The 25,266-nt window shown below is 33.6% G+C and overlaps 1 protein-coding gene across 8 annotated transcripts in view; it reads right to left on the bottom strand.

Moving 5' to 3' along the window:
* The window catches only part of RUNDC3B (RUN domain containing 3B), a 208,551-nt gene that overhangs the window by 104,448 nt on the left and 78,837 nt on the right, over positions 1-25,266 (bottom strand). For all 8 annotated transcript variants that reach the window (XM_063814671.1, XM_001163673.8, XM_009453495.5 and 5 more), the window contains one exon: positions 21,549-21,634. In XM_063814671.1, the coding sequence (XP_063670741.1) occupies positions 21,549-21,634 (86 nt within the window). The remainder of the gene's footprint in view (positions 1-21,548; positions 21,635-25,266) is intronic.

The following is a 25,266-nucleotide window of genomic DNA, read 5'->3' as shown; positions in this document are numbered from 1 at the left end:
GTTCTTTAAGATATATCATTAAGTAGTTTTTTCAAGTTTTTCTACTTTTTTGATTGAAGCACTTCTTGCTATAAACATTCTAAGTACTGCTTTTGATGAATACCACAGGTTTTGATATGTTGTGTTTCCATGTGCATTTGTTTGTTTTTTTAAATTTTCTTCTTAAATTTTGCACTGACCCACTAGTTATTTGAGAGAATATTATTTAATTTCCATGTGTTCGCATAGTTTCCAAAATTTCTCTGTTATTGATTTCTAGTTTTACCGCCTTGTAGTCAGAAAAGTTATTTAATATAATTTCAATAATTTTGGAATTTTTAAGGCTAGCTTTGTGACATAACATACCCTTCAAAATGATCCATGGGCTGAGGAGAAGAATGTGAATTTGCAGTCATTGGATAAAATATTCTGTGCAACATCTATTAGGTCCATTTGGTCTATAGTCCACCTTCAACCCGATGTTTCATTGTTGATTTTCTGTCTGTATGATCTTTCCAATGCTGAAATGTGGTGTTGAAATCCCCAGCTATTATTTTATTGAGGTCTAGCTCTCTCTTTAGCTCTAATAATATTTGCTTTATATAATCTGTGTGCTCCATTGTTGGGTGCACATGTATGTACAATTGTTATATTCTCTTGCTGAGCTGACCCCTTTATCATTATATTCTGACATTTGCCTCTTTTTATAGTCTTTGTCTTAAAATCTGTTTTGTCCGATATAAATACAGACAACTTTTTTTCTATGTTTGGTTCCATTGGCATGGAATATCTTTTTCCATCCTTCTATTTTTAGTGGATGTATGTCTTTATAGCTGAAATATGTTTCTTGTAGGCAACATAATTTTGGGGCCTTGGTTTTCTTCATCCATTTCTCCTCTTTATATCTTTTGATTGGAGAGTTTAGTCCATTTTCATTCAATGTTATTATTGATAAATAGGAATTGACTCCTGCCATTTTTAAATTTGTTTTCTGGTTGTTTTGTGATGTTTTCTTCCTTCTTGTCTTTATTTTAATGAAGGATATTTTTATTGTGATAAGCCTTAATTTATTGTTTTATATTTTGTGTATATCTCTGTCTGTCTGGAGTTGGTCACTGACATCTTATATAGTTCATTCGGTGAGATCATATTTTCCTGGATGGTCTTGATGCCTGTGGATGTCCATTGTTTTTTTTTCTTGGCATTGAAGAGTTAGATATTGATTGTAATTTTTGCAGTCTTGGATTGTTTATACATGTCCTTGGCAAGTTTTTCCAAGTATTAAAAAGGACTTGGGTGTTGGGACCTTAGTCTTTGGTCACTATAGCCACGTAGGCATCAGGAAGCACCCCATGCACAAAAATACTGTGGCTCTTTCAGACTTATACAGGTACTGTCTTGGTGCTCTTAGGTAAGATATGGGAAAATGTCCTGGGATATCAGGTGGAAACTCTTGTTCTTTTCCTTTACTTCCCCCCAACCAAACAAAGTGTCTGTCTCTCTGTGCTGAGCTGCCTGGACCTGGGGTATGGGTGATTGAGCACCAGTATTGGGACTGTGCTGAGTCAGATCCAAAGTCAGCACAACACTTGGTCTTGCCCAAGGCTTAAGGTGGCTACTGCCTGGCTACCACTTATGTTTTCTCAAGACCCAAGGGCTCTACAATCAGCAGATGGCAAATTCCACCAGGTCTGTGTCCTTCCCTTCAGGGACATGAATTGTCTTCAGCCCTGGTTGGGTCCAGAGATGCCATCTGATAGACAGAACCTCGTGAAAGGAAGCATGGGAATCTACCTGGTGCTCTATTCTACTGTGGCTGAGCTGGCACGCACGCTGTAAGACAAAGTCCTTTCCACTCTTCCTCCCCTTTTCCTCAAGCAGAAGAGTCTCTTCCCATGGCCACCACCATCCCAGGTCTGTGGCAATTACTGCCTGGTTACTGCCAATGTTCACTAAGGGGCCACTGAATCCTGCCTGGTCTGATTCTCTCTCTTCAGGTCAGCAGGCTCTCCTCTCACCTAGGGCAGGCCCAGAAATGCTGTCCAAGAGCCAGGGCCTAGAATTGGGGACCCCATGAACCTACTTGTTTCTCTACATCACTGTGGCTGAGCTAGGAACTAATCTCTAAGACAAAGTCACCTGCATTCATTCTCTGTTTCTCAACCAGAAGGAGTCTCTCCCCATGGTTCCCACAGATGAGAATGTGCAGGGTCACTCCTGAAGCCAGCATGGCCCTGGGTCTCACTCAAGGCCTGTGGTGAGAACTGCCTGGGTACCACTGATGTTTATTGAAGGCCCAAGGGCTCTTAAGTCTGCAAATGATAAATCTTGCTGGGACTGGATCTTTCCTTTCAAGGCAATGGGTACCCTTCTGGCCCAGGCTGTGTCTAGAAATGTCAACCAGGAGCTAGGGCCTGGAATGGGGGCCTCAAAGACTGTTCCTGATACCCTATTCTTCCGTAGCTATGCTGATGTCCAAGTTTCAATACAAAGTCCTCTTTACTCTCCCCTCTCCTCTCCTTAGGTGGAGGGAAGGAGTCTCTTCCAGAGCTGCAAACTGTGCTGCCTGTGTTTGGGGCAGCGATGATGCAAGCACTCTCTTGGCTGCACTAGCTGGTGTTTCACTAGGTCATCTCCACCCAATATCCACTAACTTCAAGCCCAGCACATCACCAGGACTTGTCCAGGAATTGAAGTCTCTTTGGCCTAGACTGCTTTTTAAATTTATTTAAGACCCCCAAGAACTTTAGCCCATACTGGTAGGTCTTGTCTGAACTCAGGCTCCTACCACTGAAATGGAGAATTTGCCTCTGGCTAGAGAAGCTCCCTCTGTAGGCACTGGCTGAGTTATGCCCTGTGTTGCTTTCTGCTGTGACAGGGCAGTACTGAGTTCCAACGTCAAGTCGCACAATTACTGTTTGCTGCCTCCCCTGAATGCACAGATTTTCTTTCCATACCACTCAGCCATTGCTGGGGGATGAAGGAGGGCTGGTGTAGGTGATTCAAGATTGTCTTTCCCTCTTCAGTGCCTCTTTCCTTAATATAATGTTAAAACCACACACTGCGATTGCACTCCTGATTTTTGGTTCTTCTGGAGGTGTTTTTTTTTTGTGCGGATAGTTCTTCAATTTGGTGTTCCTATAGGGAGGACAATTGTTGGAGCCTTCTTTTCATCCATCTTGCCCCACTTTCCTCAGTTATTATATATTATTGGCCTTCCTCAAATAGTAAGGTGTAAAATAGCATATTTTAATACATGGAAGTTATTATATTGAAAAATAGCAAACTTTAATAAGATAGACAGATTTTTAAAAAGGAAAAATGTCTTTGTGGATAGACAAGATGGACAAATTAATGAAAATAAAATTGGTGAAAAACAGCCCTCATGAATAGAAAAATTAAAGGAGTCAAAAGGAAAGAAGGCAAGTTTATTAGTCATTAGAGTCCCTGAAGAAAGAGAAGGAAGACCACATCACCTCCATCTGGAGATACACGAAAATCTCACGAGGGGGTGACATTTGAACTTGGAACAGGAGGAATGACTACCAATTTTTTAGGTAGAAAAGATGTAGTAGGTAGCATAATGCCTTCTAAAATATGTCCATGTCCTGACTTGTAAATATGCTACTGAAAATGAAAAAGGGACTTTGCAAATGGCATTAAATTAAATATCTAAAATGGATATTATCCCACCATATGGGTCTGATGTAATCAAGAACCCCAGAGAGAAGTGAGAGGATCAGCCTCAGAGAAGAAGATGTGACAAAAGAGGCAGAGGTTGAATTGTTGCAGGGCCATGAGCCAAGTAACGCATACATCTTCTAGAAACTGGAAGAGGCAAGAAATTAATTCTCCCCTAGAATCTCAAGAGGAATTGCTGTCCTGCTGACCCATCTCAGACTTCTTCAGAATTGGAAAATAATAATTGGTATTGTTTTTAAGCCACTAAGTTTGTGATAGTTTGTTACAGGTAACAATAGGAAACTAACACAGATGGAGAAAGACATCCGAAGAATCTGAAAAATGCAAAACTTGATGTACAGCCTATTCAGAGAATGAGAGAAAGTTTGAAGTGTTTTGACTCTATGGTATTGCAGAAGAAGGTCTGGAGAAGAGATTTGTATAAATCAAAACAGGAAATGTTACTTAAAGCCAGACAAAGGATCTTGTATGAATTTCATAGCAGATTTCTATCATAGAAAATAATTTTAGCAGTAATGAGCTGCAAACACTGGAGTTATAAGACTAAGAAGATTTTTATATTCTATATAATTTTATTGTAATCTGGTCATATAAGCCCTTCACAAATGCTTAAATTAGATGAATAGAAGAAGATAGGTTTAGTTAACTTTAATAATATTCTCTGCTATACTTTTTCCTTTGCTCATAATGATTCCTCATTTCCTCTTCTTTTATATAAAAATGAGCATAATGAATCATTATAATAAGAGTAGAAGTGTACTGTAATTTTTCCTAGGAAGCTTACCGTATGGTACTTGTCTCTTTGTTACTTAATTTAACTTGATCTGTCAAATATCAGACTTGTAAGAGCTCATGTGTCATACTCATTACAGTGTCATATTCTTTTAAGGATCTAATCCCAAAGAGACATGCATCCTCTTGATAAGATAAAAAATATTTTATATGCCACAACTAAGAAATAAAAACTCAATACATGCTCAAGGAATAAAAGGTATTTTAAAACAGTATTGCAGATTTTTTTTTCCTACTCGATCTTTGTTTTAGAAATTCATCTGGGAAAAAATGTAGCTAATGACAGATGTATGCAATCAGGTATTTAATTTGCCTACTCATAAGAATGAATAACTTAACAATTTCTCTAATGTAATTTACAAAAGTAAATAACATTGATACAAACATTAATAATCAAAGAAACACAAATAAGCACAATTGGATTACTAAAGTGAACTATTTTCAAAAGTATCTAATTTAAAAAATATCACATTAAAGGCCTTTTCTGCATCCATGAGATAATCATGTGGTTTTTATCTTTGTTTCTGTTAATGTGCTGGATTACGTTTATTGATTTGCATATGTTGAACTAGCCTTGTATCCCAGGAAGGTATTGATGGGACGTAACTCAAAATAATAAGAGATATTAATGACAAACCCACAGCGAATATGACACTGAATGGGCAAAAACTGGAAGCATTCCCTTTGAAAACTGGCACAAGACAGGGATGCCCTCTCTCACCACTCCTATTCAACATAGTGTTGGGATTTCTGGCCAGGGCAATCAGGCAAATGAAAGAAATAAAGGGTATTCAATCAGGAAAAGAGGAAGTAAAATTGTCCCTGTTTGCAGATGACATGATTGTATATTTAGAAAACCCCATCATCTCAGCCCAAAATCTCCTTAAGCTGATAAGCAACTTCAGCAAAGTCTCAGGATACAAAATCAATGTGCAAAAATCACAAGCATTCTTATACACCAATAACAGACAGAGAGCCAAATCATGAGTGAACTCCCATTCACAATTGCTTCAAAGAGAATAAAATACTTAGGAATCCAACTTACAAGGGATGTGAAGGACCTCTTCAAGGAGAGGTCAACTGCTCAAGAAAATAAAAGAGGACACAAACAAATGGAAGAACATTCCATGCTCATGGATAGGAATAATCAATATCCTGAAAATGGCCATACAGCCCAAGGTAATTTATAGATTCAATGCCATCCCCATCAAGCTACCAATGACTTTCTTCACAGAATTGGAAAAAACTACTTTAAAGTTCATATGGAATCAAAAAAGAGCCTGCATTGCCAAGACAATCCTAAGCCAAAAGAACAAAGCTGGAGGCCTCACACTACCTGACTTCAAACTATACTACAATGCTACAGTAACCAAAACAGCATGGTACTGGTACCAAAACAGATATATAGACCAATGGAACAGAACAGAGCCCTCAGAAATAATGCCACATATCTACAACCATCGGATCTTTGACAAACCTGACAAAAACCAGCAATGGGGAAAGGATTCCCTATTTAATAAATGGTGCTGGGAAAACTGGCTAGCCATATGTAGAAAGCTGAAACTGGATCCCTTCCTTACACCTTATACACAAATTAATTCAAGATGGATTAAAGACTTAAATGTTAGACCTAAAACCATAAAAACCCTAGAAGAAAACCTAGGCAGTACCATTCAGGACATAGGCATGGGCAAGGACTTCATGTCTAAACCACCAAAAGCAATGGCAACAAAAGCCAAAATTGACAAATGGGATCTAATTAAACTAAGAGCTTCTGCACAGCAAAAGAAACTATCATCAGAGTGAACAGGCAACCTACAGAATAGGAGAACATTTTTGCAATCTACTCATCTGACAAAGGGCTAATATCCAGAATCTACAAAGAACTCAGGCAAATTTACAAGAAAAAAACAAACAAGCCCAACAAAAAGTGGGCAAAGGATATGAACAGACACTTCTCAAAAGAAGACATTTATGCAGCCAACAGACACATGAAAAAATGCTCATCATCACTGGCCATCAGAGAAATGCAAATCAAAACCGCAATGAGATACCATCTCACACCAGTTAGAATGGCGATTATTAAAAGGTCAGGAAACAACAGGTGCTGGAGAGGATGTGGAGAAATAGGAACACTTTTACACTGTTGGTGGGATGGTAAACTAGTTCAACCATTGTGGAAGTCAGTGTGGCGATTCCTCAAGGATCTAGAACTAGAAATACCATTTGACCCAGCCATCCCATTACTGGGTATATACCCAAAGGACTATAAATCATGCTGCTATAAAGACACATGCACACATATGTTTATTGTGGCACTATTCACAATAGCAAAGAGTTGGAACCAACCCAAATGTCCAACAATGATAGACTGGATTAAGAAAATGTGGCACACATATACCATGGAATACTATGCAGCCACAAAAAAGGATGAGTTCATGTCCTTTGTAGGGACATGGATGAAGCTGGAAACCATCATTCTCACCAAACTATCACAAGGACATAAAACCAAACACCGCATGTTCTCACTTATAGGTGCAAACTGAACAATGAGAACATTGGGACACAGGAAGGAGAACATCACACACCGGGGCCTGTTGTGGGGTGCGGGGAGTGGGGAGGGAAAGCATTAGGAGATATACCTAATGTAAATGACGAGTTAATGGGTGCAGCACACCAACATGCCACATGTATACATATGTAACAAACCTGCACGTTGTGCACATGTACCCTAGAACTTAAAGTATAATAAAAAACAATCACATTAAAATTAGTATAAATATTTACTTCAAGGGCTTATAAAATGCACAGTTCTGTTAAATAAAATGGCTTTGACTAGCAAGAGTCATAAGCCTTTGTTTTTTATTGATATGAAAATTAATTTATTATTGTAATAATTCAAATGAATAATTATTTTTCTATATTTTCAAAAAATCACTCAAAAACAAAAGTAAATTATCACAAAAATATTAATAATATGTATCAAGTAAAATTTGAAAATTCAAAGTAATCTAATGTTGAGTGTTAAATCATAATACACAAATACTATGAACTATTATACATGTAATTAAAATAATGATTATGAAGATCAGGTATAAAAATAGAAGTGTCCCACTGTAGTGAAATGAAAATGGCAGATTATTTTGATTACTATGACAAGAAACCTGGCTGTATGTATGGATTTTAGGATGCCAAAATGAAATTCATTCAAGGTGGTAGAATTTTTATTATTATTATTATTTTCTATTACAGATTCAGGAAGAAAATTTTTTAACTAATGAAATTTCATTTAAATCACAAGTGATTATTTTTTTCACTGTGAAATTGAGATTTATCTTGAAAATTCTGGTTTGTAAAACTAAATATTAGTCATTTAAATATACAGAATATTGAAATAAACTTCCATCTTTAATAATCTAAATATATTTTAGACTTAGCCTTAAATTTAGAAACAATCCAAAATATTGAAATAATATCCTGAAATGTTTTTCTATAAAATACACGACTATCCCTGCTTTTAGGCATAGCATTATCCTGGTCTTATAACCTGCTTCCCTGAAATCTAGCAAAGAGTTCTTGGTATCCCCACGGCAGGTGACATGGTTTCAGGGGACTCAGAGAGACAGGGTCTCACTCAGTCACCTAGGCTGGAGTAAAATGGTGTGATCAAGGCTCACTGTAGCCTTGACCTTCCAATCTCAAGCAATCCTCCCACTTCAGCCTCTTGAGTAGCTGAGAGTAGAGGCAGGCACTACCACACCCAGGTGGTTTTAAAATTTTTTTTTACAGATGGGATCCCACTATGTTGCCCAGGCTGGTCTCCAACTCCTGGGCTCAAATGGTTCTCCTGCTTCAGCCTCCCAAAGTGCTGGAATTACAGGCGTGAGCCACCATGCCTGGCCTTGAATTTAATGTTTTACTTTTATTATGATGTGTACGATTAAATGTTGGCAAAGATGCTTTATCATATTTGGACATTTTTCCTATATTCCAATTTCACTTTTTAAAAAATATTGGCTGATTTTTGTCAAATATTTTCAGCCCTTAACTATGTGTTTATAACATAACTGATTAATTTGGGTTAACAAGGCACCTGAAACAGGAAATATTTTTATATGAAATGCACAATCCTAGTCTTGTATTTATATCAGCTAAACCTTAGTTGAATATGGTGAATTACATTATTTAAACTCTTTTACCTTCAATTCGGTGTAATTTTACTCATTTTTAATAATTAAACTAATAACTAAAATGTATTTATACAGCATATGTATTATCTTTGTCAACCTGTGACATTAGCCTAATGATGGATTGGTATTTTTCTGTAGGCTGTGAACATTTGCATAGCATTGGACATTTCTGTTCTTTGAAACTTAACTAAAATTCTCAAAAGAATCATAAGGTAGTTATAACTTATTTACTAATGGGCATTTCTAAACAACTTCCTGATGGAGGATATTGTTATTACTGTATGTCTCGGTATTCTACATTTTTAAAAATTAACTATTTTTTGAATATTACCCATTTTCTCTAAATTTCCAAATATTTTAGTCTTTATTCTATTGTGATTATATATCCCTTCTTCTGACAGACATTTCTTTATTTTGGTTGAATTATTCTGTACTTATTAGGTATTTGTCGATTTTATTTATCTATTCAGGTCACTTTTAATTTCAATAGTTAAAAATCCATTAATTTTACTGTTTAGCTGAATTAATTGCATTCTCCTACTTTTATGTTTCATATTTTTGTGCTTCATTTGTTTCAATCTTTTATTTTTCTTGTTAAAAGGAATCCATTATTATTCGCATTATCATTGACAACTGTGAGAATCTGCAGAAAAAAACAATATGGAACTACAACTTCACGTTCTTGAGAAAAGCTTGCAGTGTAAGATGCGTTTGTTTGTGGTGCCTGAGGAAGAGAGGTTGGTGAAATTGGAGTTGGACTCAGTGAATCGGAAATAGTTTTAACTCTCCAGTGGAACACACAGTGAAGTTGTCAAGTCCCTTGATTTCTCAACGATACCAACTAGTTCAATAAGCAAAGAGAGTATGCTTGTGCCTACTTATTGCCCAATGAAAGAATCAAATAATTTCACTGATTCCAGCAGCAGAAAAAGAGAGTTGGTAGTGCTGAGCTGCTGAAGGTTCATTACTGCTTAGCCTTGAGAATGGAGGCCCCACTTGGTACTCTTCATAAGAGATGCCCCAACTCGTCAAAGGAATTATGGTAATCTCCTTATTTTCTGTTGCACATTCTTCCCTCTGCTAATCTCAGTACACTCATACTAACTTTCTTGTCTGTTAAGTGATCTCACATGTTTTGAAACCAAGTTCAGATAAACTCACAAGTGGGTTAAGGGGCCAGAATAGTTTAAAAGAAATACAATTACTTCATTATCTCACTTACATGTGAACTTTAAAATGTTGACCTTATAAAAGTAGAGACCAGAACAGTGGTTACCAGAGGCTGGGGGGTAGGGGCATGGGAGGTGTTGATCAAAGGTACAAAATTTCAGTTAGGGAAGAGGAATAAGATTTTGAGATCTACTGTACAGAATGGTGACAATGGTTAATAATAATATATTGTATATTTCAAAATTACTGAAAAAGTAGATTTTAAATGTCCTCACTACAAAAAATGATAAGTATAAGAGGTGATAGATATGTTACTTAGCTTGATATAATCATTAAATGATGAATATATATCAAAACATCAAGTACAATTACTAATCAAGTAATTTAAAAAAAATTAAAGGAAAGACAGGCAGAAGGAATTATTATTGCTGTGTTGATGAAACAGAATGAACAAAAGATAAATTTTGTTTCTGGAATTTAAAAATGAGAGTTTCTTAATTTAAAAAATGTGATTATGTAAGACAAGACTTGGAAAGGCAAATAAAGGTAACATTTTACAGAAATAATAAAAAATGCAATGCTATAAAATAACTAATAATATCCCATGAAATACATAGAAAATATTCCAAAAGTTCAAACAGAACTCAAAGAAACAGATGAGACGAGATCAGAGAGAGAGAGAGAGAGAGAGAGAGAGAGAGAGAAAGAGAATGTTAGAATAGGAGCATAACAGTGAGAAATAAGATCTAATTATTCATGTTATATTTAACTGCTTGCTCAATCTTAGAAAGTGCAACAAAAAATTTCAGAAATGCTAACCTAAATTCTGCAAAAATCTTCCTAACTAGACTTTAATATTTGTTTAAAAGTGTGTTTGTTTTGAGCTTGAAGGTATATAGTCCAAATGTAGTCCTCATGCTTTAGCTGGGTTAGTTCATTAGCCATTTCAGGGTGATCATATTATTTATTTGAATTTAGTTTGGTTCATCTATTTCTGTTTGAATTTTATTTATGGTACCTTTGCCATAATTATTGATTATTTTTGTTCTCTCACACTTTCTCATACGTGAAATATTTACATGGTTCCAATTATCAGAAGCATACCATAATGTATATTCAGAGAACTGACATGTTACCCCCTTCATTCTATTATTTTCACTATGTTCCCATCCACCTCTGCTTTCTGGCTTAGTATTCCCACTTTTGATTTTAGAGGAGCCACCAGAATGTTTTATTATCTCCTCCCATTTTTAAACACAACATAGAGTATAGTTTTTTTATACTTTTATTTTACCTAAAAATAGCCTGCTACATATTATAATTATATATACAATTATAATGTAATCATACTATATTAACTTAAATTTTTCTTTTTTTTACAGTTACATAGTACTCTGTGTCTGCATACATTTCTGATTTAGTCAATCTCCTTTGTTTTGACATTTAGCTAATTTTAACTATAATATTTTAAATTATACATTTAATTGGACATTTAGCTAATTTTAACTATATTTTAAATAGTTAAAATAGCTAATTTTAACTATTTAAAATATTATAGTTAAAAATTAGCTAAATGTCCAAACACGAGGGCTCACGCCTGTAATCCCAGCACTTTGGGAGGCCAAGGCAGGTGGATCATGAGGTTAGGAGATCGAGACCATCCTGACTGACATGGTGAAACCCTGTCTCTACTAAAAATACAAAAAATTAGCAGGGCGTGGTGGCACGCATCTGTAGTCCCAGCTACTCAGGAGGCTGAGTCAGGAGAATCATTTGAACCCAGGAGGTGGAGGCTGCAGTGAGCCAGAGCTCACCACTGCACTCTGGCCTGGGTGACAGAGTGAGACTCTGTCTAAAAAAAAAGAAAATTATAATTATTGCATACACACACACACACACACACACACACACACACACACACACACACATATCCTATCTTCTGCTTAAATTTGTGATATCCTATCTTTTGCTTAGATTTGTGGAAGTGAAATTGCTTAGCCATAAGTTACTATGTAGATTTTTTGGATAAAACCAAAAATCCTTCTTTAGGAATGTGCATTTCCTCAGAAGTTCATGGGAGTGCATTTTCCACATATCCTCACCACAGAGTGCTGTAACTCCTCCATCAGACTGTCTGTCTGTCTCTCTCTCTCTCATCTTTCTATCTAAACTTGGCTAAAATGACATAAAAGAAATAATATCTCAGTTTATATTGATAGTTCCCTTATAATAAGAAAAGTTAAATAAATGTTCATATGTCTAAGAGCTTTTGACATATTCTTGTGAGTTGTCAGTTTACATCTCTGCCCTTATGTTTCTATCAAATTTTTAGTCTTTTCCTCTCAATTTGTATTAATTTAAAAAGTCTTTTATTGTTAAAATAATGTTGCAAATATTTTCTCCCAGTTTTTCAATTGTATTTTGATGTTTCTATATGGTGTTTTTGCTTTGCAAAGTTTTTCTTTCTCTTTTCTTTCTTTTTTTTTTTTTTGGATGTAGTCAAATGTTCCACTAATTTTTTTCATTGCCTCTGAAATTTTATTCAGACTTAGAAGAATTTTACCTACATAGGGTTATATAGAAATTCATCTCTGTTTTATCTCATCCTGAAATGTTTTGATTTCTTTAAAAAAGTAAACACTACATTTATTTTAATTATTATTTTATATAATGTGAGAAGGGATTTAATTATTATTATAATAATTTAATTTATTATTTTCAAAATGGCAAACTGATTGATTGATTGATCCCAGAGCTATGCATTACAAATCTCCTCATCACCTCAGTGTTTTAAGATTCTACCTTTATCATAAACTAAAGTTTATTTTTTACTTGCATTTATTTCTATTATATAACTACTTCTTTATCCTATTTCACTGTATGTCTGCATGCACCAATGCATAGTTTTCATTGTAAGGTTTTTATATAGTATGTTTAGTATCGGGTAAGGCTAATTTCTTCCCCTATACTACAGCTTTCTTTTTAGTATTTCCAAGTTAATTTTGTATATTTACTTGTGTATTTTTGTACATTTTGTATACTTTTATATGTTTATTATATTTCTTTTGTATATTTTATATATTTATTTTGTATGTTTATTTTTACATGTAATTTCAGTATCAACTTGTCTAATTATGTAAAGAAACTTATTAACATAGAGATTGCAGTCAAATTATAAATTAACTTATAGGGAGCTAAGCTGTATTCTATAAAGTTTAAGCACCTCATACAAAAGTAAAAGACTTCTTCCCATTTTAATAATTTTAATTTTATATTTTTCAGGCCTTTTAAATTTTTTTCATGTAGATTTTACACATTTCTTCTTACACTTATCTCTTAGTATTTTATAGTTATTGTTGAATATTGATTTTATGTGTTATTATGTTACCTGTGTAACTATGTTACCTGTGTTACTTGTGTATATGTATTAGATATGCTATTTTAATGTTTGCTGTACTGTTGAATTGTTTTATTTTAATTTAGTTTTATTACTGAATCTCTACGGTTTTCTAGTTACAAAACCTTATCATCTACAAATATAAATAGCTTTCCTTTTTGTTTCTGATTCTTATGTCTCTAAATGATTCATTTTGTCTAACTGAATTGGCTAACCTCTACTATTAAGTTGAACATTAGTAAGAAGAGTGCAATACATTCTTTAAAATCTTATTGGAAATACAAGTAGTGTTTCTGAATTAAGTAAAATACTGATTCTAGGACTAAGATTATATAAAATTCCCATATCATGTTAAGAAAGTAAACATCAATTAACAATTTTGTACTTTTTTTCATCTCTCAGGAATAAATCATACATTTTGTAAAGGACTTTCCATCTTCTGTAGAGGAAAAATAGCTGGTTTTTACTTTTAGATGTATGAATATGGTGTGCAGAAAGAGTTAACATATAGCAGACCTGATTTCTATCCTTCGAAAGGCCTGATTAAAAGATTAGGCTTGGCTGATGCTGAGAACTTAGATTTTGGAAGGATTACCATCACTCTGATGGGTAAGAATGGCTCACTGTGCCTAAACTGCTTGTACAAACAATGTAGTTTATGCTAACCTTTTTCTTTCCTTCTAGGAGTCTGGAATTTTGATAGGTGCTAGGCAGAAGGTGCCTCATGACTATCCCCTAATAGAAACCCTAGGCACTAAATCCCTAATGAGCTTCCCTGGTGGACAGCATTTCATGTATGTTGTCCAAAGTTGTTGCTGAGGGAATTAAGCACAGCCCATATGATTCCACAGGGAAAGGACTCCTAGAAACTTTCATACTTGTTTTTCACTGGACACTGCCGCATATGCCTTTTCCCTTTACTTATATGCTTTGCATCCTTTTACTGTAATATATGATAGCCATGAATAAGACTATGAGTCTTCCTAGCAAATCATCAAACCAGAAGATTCATATGGTTTTTATATCAATGGATTTCCTAATATTGTATCAATATCATATTCTCAGAATAAATCACACTTGATCAAAATGTATCAGTTTCTTAATGATGTGTTATATTGTTACTAATATTTTTACATTTCAATCAATATTAATAACTGATATTTGTCCATAATTTTCTTTTCTAACTGTATTAGGTTTAGGTATAAATGTCATACTTACTTTACAAAAAGTATTAGATTTTCCTTAATTTTTTGAAATTTTCTTTTTTATAAGGTGCAAAAATTTTCAAAATCATTGGGACTATCCAGGCTTTGAAATTTTGATACAAGTCTTCCTTGAAATCATCTGGGCTTAATGATTGATTTTGAGGAAGTGTCTTGATAAATTTTTCTTTTCCTAATAGAGAAATTAGCTTATTTAAATTTTTTACATATAGTAGGGCCTATTTGGGCAAATTATATTTCTGTAGGAAATTATCATTATATCTTTCAAATATATAACAGAGAGATTGTAGCATTTTTTAAATGCATCATATGTCATGTCAATGGTTACTTCCTCCTTGTCCTTTTATTATACATATACCTCAGTTAAGGTAGCTAGTAATTGGTCTCTCTTGAAAATTTTTTACCAAAAAATATTATTTTTATTTAGTAATTATGTGTTTCTCAATTTAGATAAATTGATAAAGCAAATATTGTTTATTTTTTGCTTTATCGTTCCTTTATTTTTTCTGTTTGTTTTTCTTATCTTGTTTAACATGAAAATTTCATTCATTTATAATTTTTATTTTTATTAATAAAAGGGTTTAGGGCTATAAAACTTTTTCTGGCTACATTCTTGAATGTATTACAGGTGTCCTGATATAGAATACCTCCATTATCCATGATTTTTATTAAGAAATACTTTTGGATTGTATTTTACCTTTAACCTAAGAGTTTAATTTAAAAAGGGAAAGAAAAATGATAGAAGTAGGCCAGGCACAGTGGCTCACACCTGGAATTCCAGCACTTTGGAAGCTGAGGCAAGAGGATACTTGAGCACAGGAGTTACAAACTGCCCTGGGCAACATAGTGAGACTCCGTTTCCACAAACCAGTTTTAAAAGTTAGCCAACTAATTTGGAAAGATGGCTTGAGCCTGAGAGGTCAAGGCTATAGTGAGCCATGACTGTGCCACTGCACTGCAGCCTAGAAGACAGAGTGAGACCCTATCTTAAAAAATCATAGAAGTAATAATATCATAATTATACACAATTAAACTACATTGCAAATACCAAAAATTTTACTTGTTTTAAATTTCTACACTAATCATGTACAGCTGTAACAGTTGTACAGTAAACAGCTGTATACAGCCTTCACTTCTCACTAGACATCTTATCAAAAAAGAACTTAAAATTTATGGGAAAACCTTGCACTTTGTGTTAGAAACTTAGTTTCTTGGCTTTCTTATTCCTATCTGATGGAGGGCAAATAACTTCACTAGTTTGCAGGCTATGCTGAGACAAATTAGAAAAGAAACATAAAACAGAAATATTTTGTGTATAGCACATTGCCCAAAGATGAGATAAATTGGTCTTTCTAAAAATGATATGGTGCAATGGAGACATTTAAGAGCTTGTTAGCAATTCCTACAGGTCCCAAAAGGTTCAAACAGTTCAGAAACAGAACAGAACATGATTCAGTATATTTTCAGAGAATTCAAAAGTTTTTGTAAAGCTCACTCAGGAAATCTTCAGGGAAAAACAAACTTTGCTACTGTTTTTATTTGGTAACTTTCTATATTCTCAGAATAAGCTTGAAAACCATTTTATGTTGGCCCCAATATCCCACAAATCTGGCAACAGTGACAGGAGTCATGTCATTCTGACAGTTGGACCTGACTAAACTAAGTTAGTGGCCACCAGTGTCTGTCAATTTTAATGATGGTAGGCAGATTTCCCAAAGTGGTAATCACTCTGAACGTGGTTTATTTTTTATTTTTTTAAAAATTAATTAATCAATTAATTTTTGCCTGTTTTTGGCACTTCTAGCAAGTATTCTCTTAGTATTCTTTGTATTCCTACTCTTCCTCTTTGCAAATTGCCTATATGCAATCATCAAGTATTTTAATGATAATTCCTGTCTTTATTTCCGTTACTCTATTCTCTCCTTGTCAGTGACTTTCCTTCCAATATCACGCACTTACTCCATACAGACCGTTTCAAAACTTTTCCATTCTCCATTCCCTCCAGCTTCCCTTCAGTAATTGGTCACTTAATAAGCCTTTCTGATCAAGTCACCATCTCTCACTGGAATTGTTGCAATAGCCTCTTGACTGGCCTTTCTGATTTTTGCCCTTGCCCTCTACAGTTTATTCCTAACAAGACAACTAGTGTGACAAAGCAATAAATCAATCAGTCAGTATTGTCCTTCCTATGATGAAATGCTTCTATTCCAATGGCTTCTGTTGTCTCTAAGAGTTAAAGAGAAATTATTAAAATAGCTATTAATGCCCACATTCTAGTCCTTTAATATATTATATTACTATATTATATATTAAATGTTATATATAATTAATATATATAATATAATTATATATTATTTATAAATTAATATAAATTAATATAATATAATTATATATATTAATATAATTATATATTAAATATATTATATTAATATTTTATTAATTAATTTATTTATTAATTAATATAATTAATATAAATTAATTATATATAAATTAATTATACAATTATAAATTAATTATATATATAAAGTCCTTATATATTAAATGTTATATATTTATAATATTATATATATAATATTTATATTTCCCTCATCCTTTATAGCATTTCACACTACCTGTGGCTTCACTGGAGTTATTGCATTGAATTTGCTGCCTTTTACTTAAGTCAAACTTTTTGCTCACAGTGAAAGGAATAGAGAAAGATGTAGGGAGACCCCCTGAAATTATTGCTACAGAATAAAAGATGAAATGCTCCTGATTATTGTAAATACAAAATTGCATGCAGGATTGTGTAAAGACAATGCCAGGTTGGACTGCCAGAATGAGCCAACAGCGCGTGACGTGCTTCCCCCTGCAGAGAGCCTATGAATGGATGTGCGGTCAGGAAGGTTTCACATCACGAAGATTCCTATCCCAGAAAAGCAGATGTTCATAGCTCTAGGAATGGAATGCGACCCTTGTGGAGAGCCTATAAACGGATGCATGGGGGGGGGTGCCTGTCCATATGGATAAGATAGGGCTATAAACGTCCTCATCTTGCCATGGCTCTTCTACACCTCTTTAGGGTTAAGGCATACTCCTTTCTGAGAATTTCTGGTCTAACCGGTTGTCTAGCTTCACGTCCTGTTTCCATGGATTGTTTGTAACCAGCTTTTGTTGCAATTGTTACTGCTGATTAATATCTTGCTAATCATAGGTTATGGAAAGATTGTGTTTCTGTTTTAAGGCTCTGTTAGAAATTACTAACACGCACACTATATTGTAAATTCTTATCTCTGTATACTGTACTTCTCCATACAAATGTACTGTACTTCTATATACAAATGTTACGTTAAAGAATTACTTCATCCCCATGTGACCATCTCACCTCATAATCAAATGACCCTAAATCCCTCACTAACCTACCCCTGCCCTCACTAAACTTAATAATAAATGCTGGTATATCCAGTACATTGTTGGCACCGTGGGACCAGAAGGCAGTGACCCCCCTGGACCCAGCTTTCACTATCTTGTGTGTGTCTATTATTTCTCAACCTGCCGATCCGCCTAAGAACAAAGAGAGAGCCCCGTTGCATTGCAGGCTGCTGGCCAGATTCCGCAATACATACACAGATTCCAAAATGCATTCTTAACTCTTAAAAGATTTTGGTTACTTATCACTATTCTGTCTACTTTTCTGTAATTGAGAAAAGTATTTGTCAACTCATTTTTTCTCTTTGTGACAGCTCAGTCATTTACAAAGTTTTATTTTATACTTTACTCCTTCCTTCAATTTGTGCTAAAACATTGTGAAAATTAACATTTCTTTGGAACACAACTTTTTCATTATAAATTAAATACCGATATAATTGCAAAGTAAACAAATGAATTTCCATAAAGCTAATTTATCTTTATATTTTCCATACTTATTACTTCAAATTCTTGTTACATTTTCAATTTTGTTTGAAATATCATATGGTATTTTAAATTGAAATTTACTAATTATTTTTTAGCCAGTGGATAAAGAGAAATTAAAAATTTGAACAAATTAATTCAATTTTTACTTCACTTCTCATTTGAAGGTCTTCCCAGTAACCTACCAAAAGAAGTCTCTCTCTTTTTTTTTTTTTTAGCTTAGATTCTAATCTTCACTCTGCCTATTCTGGCTAAACTTCTCAACTCTGGCTATTTTTCAATTATACCCCAATCCCTAAGCCATGTAACTCTTTGAGGTTTTTGTTTGTTTTTTCAACTGCTCATTAAGACATCCTACACCTTAGCAAAAAGATCACACATATTTCTTCAATGCTTTGGAGCCATAGTCATGTACTCAAAATTTATTTTATCTCTACTCCCACCCTTCCTCCACCCAAACTTATCCTTGGGTTTTCACTGATTAGTGCTTTCAAGCCTGCCTGCCTTAGTTCATGTAGCTCCTCCTCTGGTACTGGGATAAACACTTGTATTACCATTTTAAAGGCTATCATTACTCTTTACCTGTGAAGAGTAGAACATGAAGAAATCTACTTTATTCAGATATTCTCCAGATTCCTAAAGATTAGAGATCATTTCTCATTCTCCTAGGAGTACTCACTTCAGGAAGCAACCAGATAAAAGGTAAGGTACAAATACTCTTTCTAATTGTTTGTATTTTACAAATCTAATCTTATGAATATATTTGTCTTGACTAGAAGTTTGCAATCAAATTTAATTAGAATTAAGAATTTCTTTGGTTTCATCTCAGTAAAAAAAAATTAGTGTAAATAGGGGGAGAAAAATAAGATTTTTTTTCCGCATTTTTTAGTTAACTTCTAAGATAAAAACTTTGAAATAACTCCCTACTTACTTCCTTTCTTGAGAGTTACAAAGCCATTATATTCACATTTAAATCCTATTATTCGATAAATGTATATGTGTAAATATTATATGTATGTGTGCATATATCTATGTATCAGATACATATATATGACATTGTATACCAAGCCATGTTTCTGTTTGAAGACTGTATGTTTATGTATGGTTACAGGAATATTTTTACTTCATGTACTTTTTTAGAGCTGAATCATTTCCTTTCTATGAAAAAGCATGGTTAACACTTAAGAACAAGGCAGAAAGCATTTCCTTTAAATATTTAAACTACTTGTTCTAAAAATAATCTATTGAAGAATTATTTCTACCCCACCCAATCATTTAAACTAAGAAACAAGACTAACAATTTAGAGAGATTATTAATTATTTAATTTCTATTTGGAAAAGACTATCATAACTTTGATTCAATATTCTACTTGCATAGGAAATTATTACTATGCAAACTTGATTTTGATTTAATTAATGTAGGATTTTTAGATTTGAGCTACTCGATTCTGATACAATTCTTTGTTTTCATTTTCAAAGCCTTAGTATCCTCAATGCTTATCAAGTTTCATAATGAAACTTAGTAATGATGTTTCATTTTATAAAGTTCATTTCAAATGTCTAAGGTTTTATCATCATCTCACTGTTTATCTTTAGAAATATCTCGAGTGTCATGTTGCTTGAAAAGAAGTTAAATAAGTATATATCAGATTTACTTTATGCAAATATTTCTTTCAGCCAAAAGTCTTTCTATCCTGGTCAAACTTACAATCATGACAATTATTTTCTTTGTATCTCAAAATTAAAAGTTTACTATTATATTACCAATAAAGATAGAGGCAACTAAATAAAGATACTTAATTAGTACCAGCTAGTTAGTTGAAAGAATGTGTCATAATAAATGCCCAGATTTTCTCAAAATCCAGAATGTCAAACCCTGTATTAGGATATGGAATTTAAGATCTCAGAGATATGATTTCTTTGTGCTTATTTTTTTCTATCAAAACTAGTTTATAGTTGTAATTATTTTCTTTTCTTTCAGAAATATGATTAATGAGGTAGAAAAAAGAACGGTAGTTTAGAAATATCTCAGGCAGCTCCACCCAATAGAACCTTCTGTGATGAGGAAAACACTCTAAATCTGTCCAATTGGGTTACCATTAGCTACATGTGGCAATGGGACATCTGGAATGTGATACAGCACTTGAGAAACTAAATTTGTAATTTTATGTAATATTAATTAATTTAAATTTGTACATGGCATGTGTTAGTGGCTACATTAAACAGTTTATGTCTAAGTTATTAAAATTATTAAATCTTTTCATTTACAAATACTTTTGATATGAAGAAAAGTGGCTTTACAAATAAAGATCAGCAGATGAGTGCTAATTAGGAATGACTGTTGTCCTAATATGTACCCTTTTCTACCATCATAAAAAATCAACAAAGTCCTATTTTTCACATGGCACAGGATGTCATCTTTATACAATCCAAGAAAAACAATGGTTTAGATTGTTCTAAAAAGATAAGCAATAATTAATTATACATATGAATTAAATAAGTAAATTATTAATTTTATATATATATATTTTTTTTGAGACAGAGTTTCTCTCTTGTTGCCCAGGCTGCGGTGCAATGGCTCAATCTCGGCTCTCCACAACCTCTGCCTCCTGGGTTCAAACTATTCTCCTGCCTCCGCCTCCCAAGTAGCTGGGATTACAGGCATGCACCACCATGCCTGGCTAATGTATTTTTAGTAGAGACGGGGTTTCTCCATGTTGGTCAGGCTGGTCTTGAACTCCAGACCTCAGGTGATCTGCCAGCCTCGGCCTCCCAAAGTGCTGGGATTATAGGTGTGAGCCACCGTGCCCGGCCAATGTATATTCTTTACAAGCAAAAAAATAAGGAAATACTGAGGTGAAAAGAAAAAAAGATGCTATTGAAATTTCATACTTAAATTCAAATCCATCAGGGAATAGTCTATGGGGAGAATGAAGCTTCAAGAGTTGAAAGAGTATGAATCAGAAATGATTTAGAAAAAGGATATTCCAGGCGTAATGTGTATCTTTTTACAGAAAGGTAGATGTATGTTTAGTTGACAAATTACATTTTCCTAAGAAGACAGTGGATTTATCTGAGTAGTAACAAAAGGAGGAAATAAAACAGTTGAGGATTTTAGAAATTGATTCTTCATCCTATTCTGATTTCTGAGTCTTCAGGTGATTCTTTCAAATATATATTAGAAAATTAAAAGGACTTTTAAACCTGGTTGTTTTGAAGTCTCTCAGAGCTGTAGAGATGTATTCAGATAAATGTTTTTCCATGAGTGCTACTCTGATCCAGGCTCTACCCTAAAAGGAAGAAGAAAGAATCAAATATAAAAAAAATTAAAAAAATATTTTGCCACTGTGCCATCAAAAATATTTTAATATGTAAAGAACAGCCATTCAAAATATACATTTGATAACGACTAAGAAAAATGTTTAAGTAGATAAAAATAGGTAAATTTTGATTATCTAGAGTATATATTTTGTTTCTCTGAATATGTAGGGTACAGCATGTCAAACTAACTTTCTATCCTCTGAAGGGACAGAACGTTAATACTGAGTTACTTGGGTTAGAGACTTCTTTTGAATTACATGATGTAATTATATAAGATATAACTCTCTACTTCAATACCGCAAATCAACAAACTAATTAAAATGAGCCCTCTCATAAATCATGAAAAACAGAGTTCTCTCTCATTAATAAAAATAATCAGTCTAACATCACTTATTTAAGAAAATTTTCAATCCTATCCTTTCAGTGGGAGGTTTTATACAACTAGTAATAAAATCCAAATTTCATGATATATCATGAATCCAAATCATGAGCTATTGAATTTGGTGTCCCCAGAGAATTCTAAAAGCTATTACCAAATATTTAAACTAGAAAAACAAACAACAACAACAAAAAACAGAAGCCAGCATATTCTAGCACAGAATCACAGAAACAGACAATTCTTACTAAAAGTAATTAATTTTCTTACGGATTTTCTATTTAGAACTAAAGAATATAAGAGATCATATTTGTAGTAAGAACTTCATAAATCAATTATTTTCATTTTCACTCAACTCTTTCACAAATTTCTAAAAAACTTCATGAAGACTAAATACATAGAAAATTGAAACACTGCAATGGCAGTATAAAGGTGACACTAATCAATATATATGATTGTCAACTACCAGAAAGGGAAAAAAACAAACTCTAGAAATGTCTGCAAGTCTAGTGAATTCACCAAACTATGGGATAGGAAAGGTCACAAAGGAGTCAATATAGGCAGTAGTTAAAACCTGTCAGGCTAGAAGCAGCAGTACTACTGGGAAGAAAATGAATGATAAGGGTATGGTTAGCATGCGAGTCAATTTACCTACCAAGCTCAACATCCCTTTTAGCTTGCCCTGTGCTCAGTCCATTGTTCCTTCTGAGTAAGCCTAGGGGAACCTGCAGTTAGCTGTAGCTGATTGGAACAGAGGAAGGAAGAGGCAAGCTACTGGCTGGCCAGTAGTCTCAAAATTCTCTCTTGAAATTTCATCTAAAAGACACAGAAACTAGTAGCGGTGTCTTGAATCAAAAGGCTACAATTTCACCAATGAAGTCAGGAAAGTTGCTCTCCAGAGACAATTCAGCACAGGAGACTATGCTGTTACTAGATAAGAAATGTAGGGAAAATCTTGCTTCCTGATTTATTAATTTCAATCCATACAAAACTGGGCTGCATTTAGTTTCCTGTATTTGAATGTGTATGGAATCCTGTTATATTATAAGGATAGGTTGTGCTAATTTTAATGGTTTCTTTTCTTTAACAAAGGAACTTTTAATAGAACAGAAGACAAACAGACTTATAAAGATTGTTTGGGCCAAGAAGTAGAACAACTTAAAAACTAGATTAAGGAATTTAGACGTTTTCAGTTGATAAGGGTGATCCATAAAATGAAGGTTTATGAAAAAATAAGTAAAAGTAATCAAGATTTAAAAATGTAATTAACATGTGCTAAGCCCTGTTTAGAGCTTTATATACATTAAGAAGATAAGTAATCCTCCCAATAATTGTGTGAGTTAGGTTACAATACTATCCCTACTTTATGCACAAATGAAAAACAGACACAATTAGAAGAGAGGAAATTCATTTTACCACCACCAAACTGACCAGCCTAATTATGTTAATACCTATACACTCCACCTTCTTTCCTGTTTCAGGGAATGAGCTGTCAGCATTTAAGAGAGTTTAAAAAAAGAAAAAAAAGCACAGAGTGGGAAAATTAAAATTAAATTATAAATATCCGACAGACAACTCTTATCCATAAAATACAATTAATTCTTAAAAACCCATAAGAAGAAAACAATTTAAAAATGGGCTTGCAATGGGATGATTTTTAACTATAGATTACATTTCTTTAGCAAAAATATCACATATTCAGATATTTCCGTCCTTTTTGTGTTAGTTTTGGTGAGTAATTTTTTAAAAGAAATTTCCCATTTCTTCTAAATTTTCAAATTTATATAATAGATGTGAAGTTATTCATAATATCCTCTTTTAGGATTTTTAATGTCTGTGAGATATACACACTTGGCCTCTTCTTCATTCCTCATATTGGTAATTTATATTATCTTTTGATCTTCTTGAATAGTCTTGCTAGAAGCTTATCAACTGCATTAATCTTTTTAAAAACACTTTTAGTTTGGTTGATTTTCTTATATATTTGTTTCAATTTTATTGAATTTTTACTGTTATTTCTTTCCTTCTACTTTGACTTTAATGTATTTCTTTTTTCATAGCTTCTTGAGATGAAAGTTTTGGTAACCAATTTCCAGCCTCTATTCTTTTTTAAAATACACAAAAGCCTATTTAAGCCTATTCCTCTAAGCACAAGTTTTTATATGTTATATTTTCATTATCAGTACTTTCCAAATATTTTTCAATTTCAATTGTGATTTATTTTTTCATCCATGGGTTATTTAGAAGTTCTCCTCAGTTTCACTCATATAAACATTTTCTAGTCATTTTTCCATATTTTTGATTCTAGCTTAATTCCACTGTGGTTAGAGAACATACTTTACACAATTTCAATCCTCTGCAATTCACTGAGATAAACTATGGCTCAGAAAATGGTCAATTTAATATAACTCCTCTGGGTGTATGATAAGAATGTATATTTTGCAGTATTTATTTTATTTTATTTTATTTTATTTATTTATTTTATTTTATTTTATGACAGGGTCTTGCTCTATCACCCAGGCTGGAGTGCAGTGGTGCGATCTAAGCTCACTGCAACCTCTGCCTCACAAGCTCAAGTGACCCTCCCACCTCAGCCTCCTGAGTAGCTGGGGCTACAGGTGCGTGCCACCACACCTGGCTAATTTTTGTATTTTTTGTGGAGACTGGGTTTCGCCATGTTGCCCAGAATGGTCTTGAAATCCTGAGCTCAAGTGATCTGCTCACCTTGGTCTCCCAAAGTGCTGGGATTACAGGTGTGAGCCATCACACCCGGCCTTTGAATTTTAACATATTCCAATAATCTAGTAATTTTATGTATTTCAGTTGTCTAGTAATATTCATATTTATTTCCATTTCCTTGAACCTATTATAATTGCTTAAAAGTCCAAAGTCTCTATCACCCATAGGTTTGTTTCAATTGTCTTTTTCATTTTTCTTGATTTCAGTCATTCAATCTTGTTTCTTGATGTGCCTGATGATTTTTTACTGTATACTAGACATTCTGTATGAAAATTTATAGCAACTCTGAGGCTACCTTTCTCCAGAGTAGATTTTTCTTTTGGCAGTCAGAGTACTAGAAAATCACCTCACAATTTAGGGGACTACTTTTAGGCCTTTTTTTGTATTAATCTTCTGAATTTCCCTTACTCCAAAGATATTGTCTTTCAGGGGTCTCAAGTAAAAACCTGGAGTGTTTACAGTTCCCCTTCACCTTGCTTGCCCTTG

This window comes from Pan troglodytes, chromosome 6, assembly GCF_028858775.2.
Source record: "Pan troglodytes isolate AG18354 chromosome 6, NHGRI_mPanTro3-v2.0_pri, whole genome shotgun sequence".
Taxonomy (NCBI): Eukaryota; Metazoa; Chordata; class Mammalia; order Primates; family Hominidae; genus Pan; species Pan troglodytes.
Note: the sequence above shows the minus strand (reverse complement) of the source record. Positions and strands in the feature narration are given on the sequence as shown.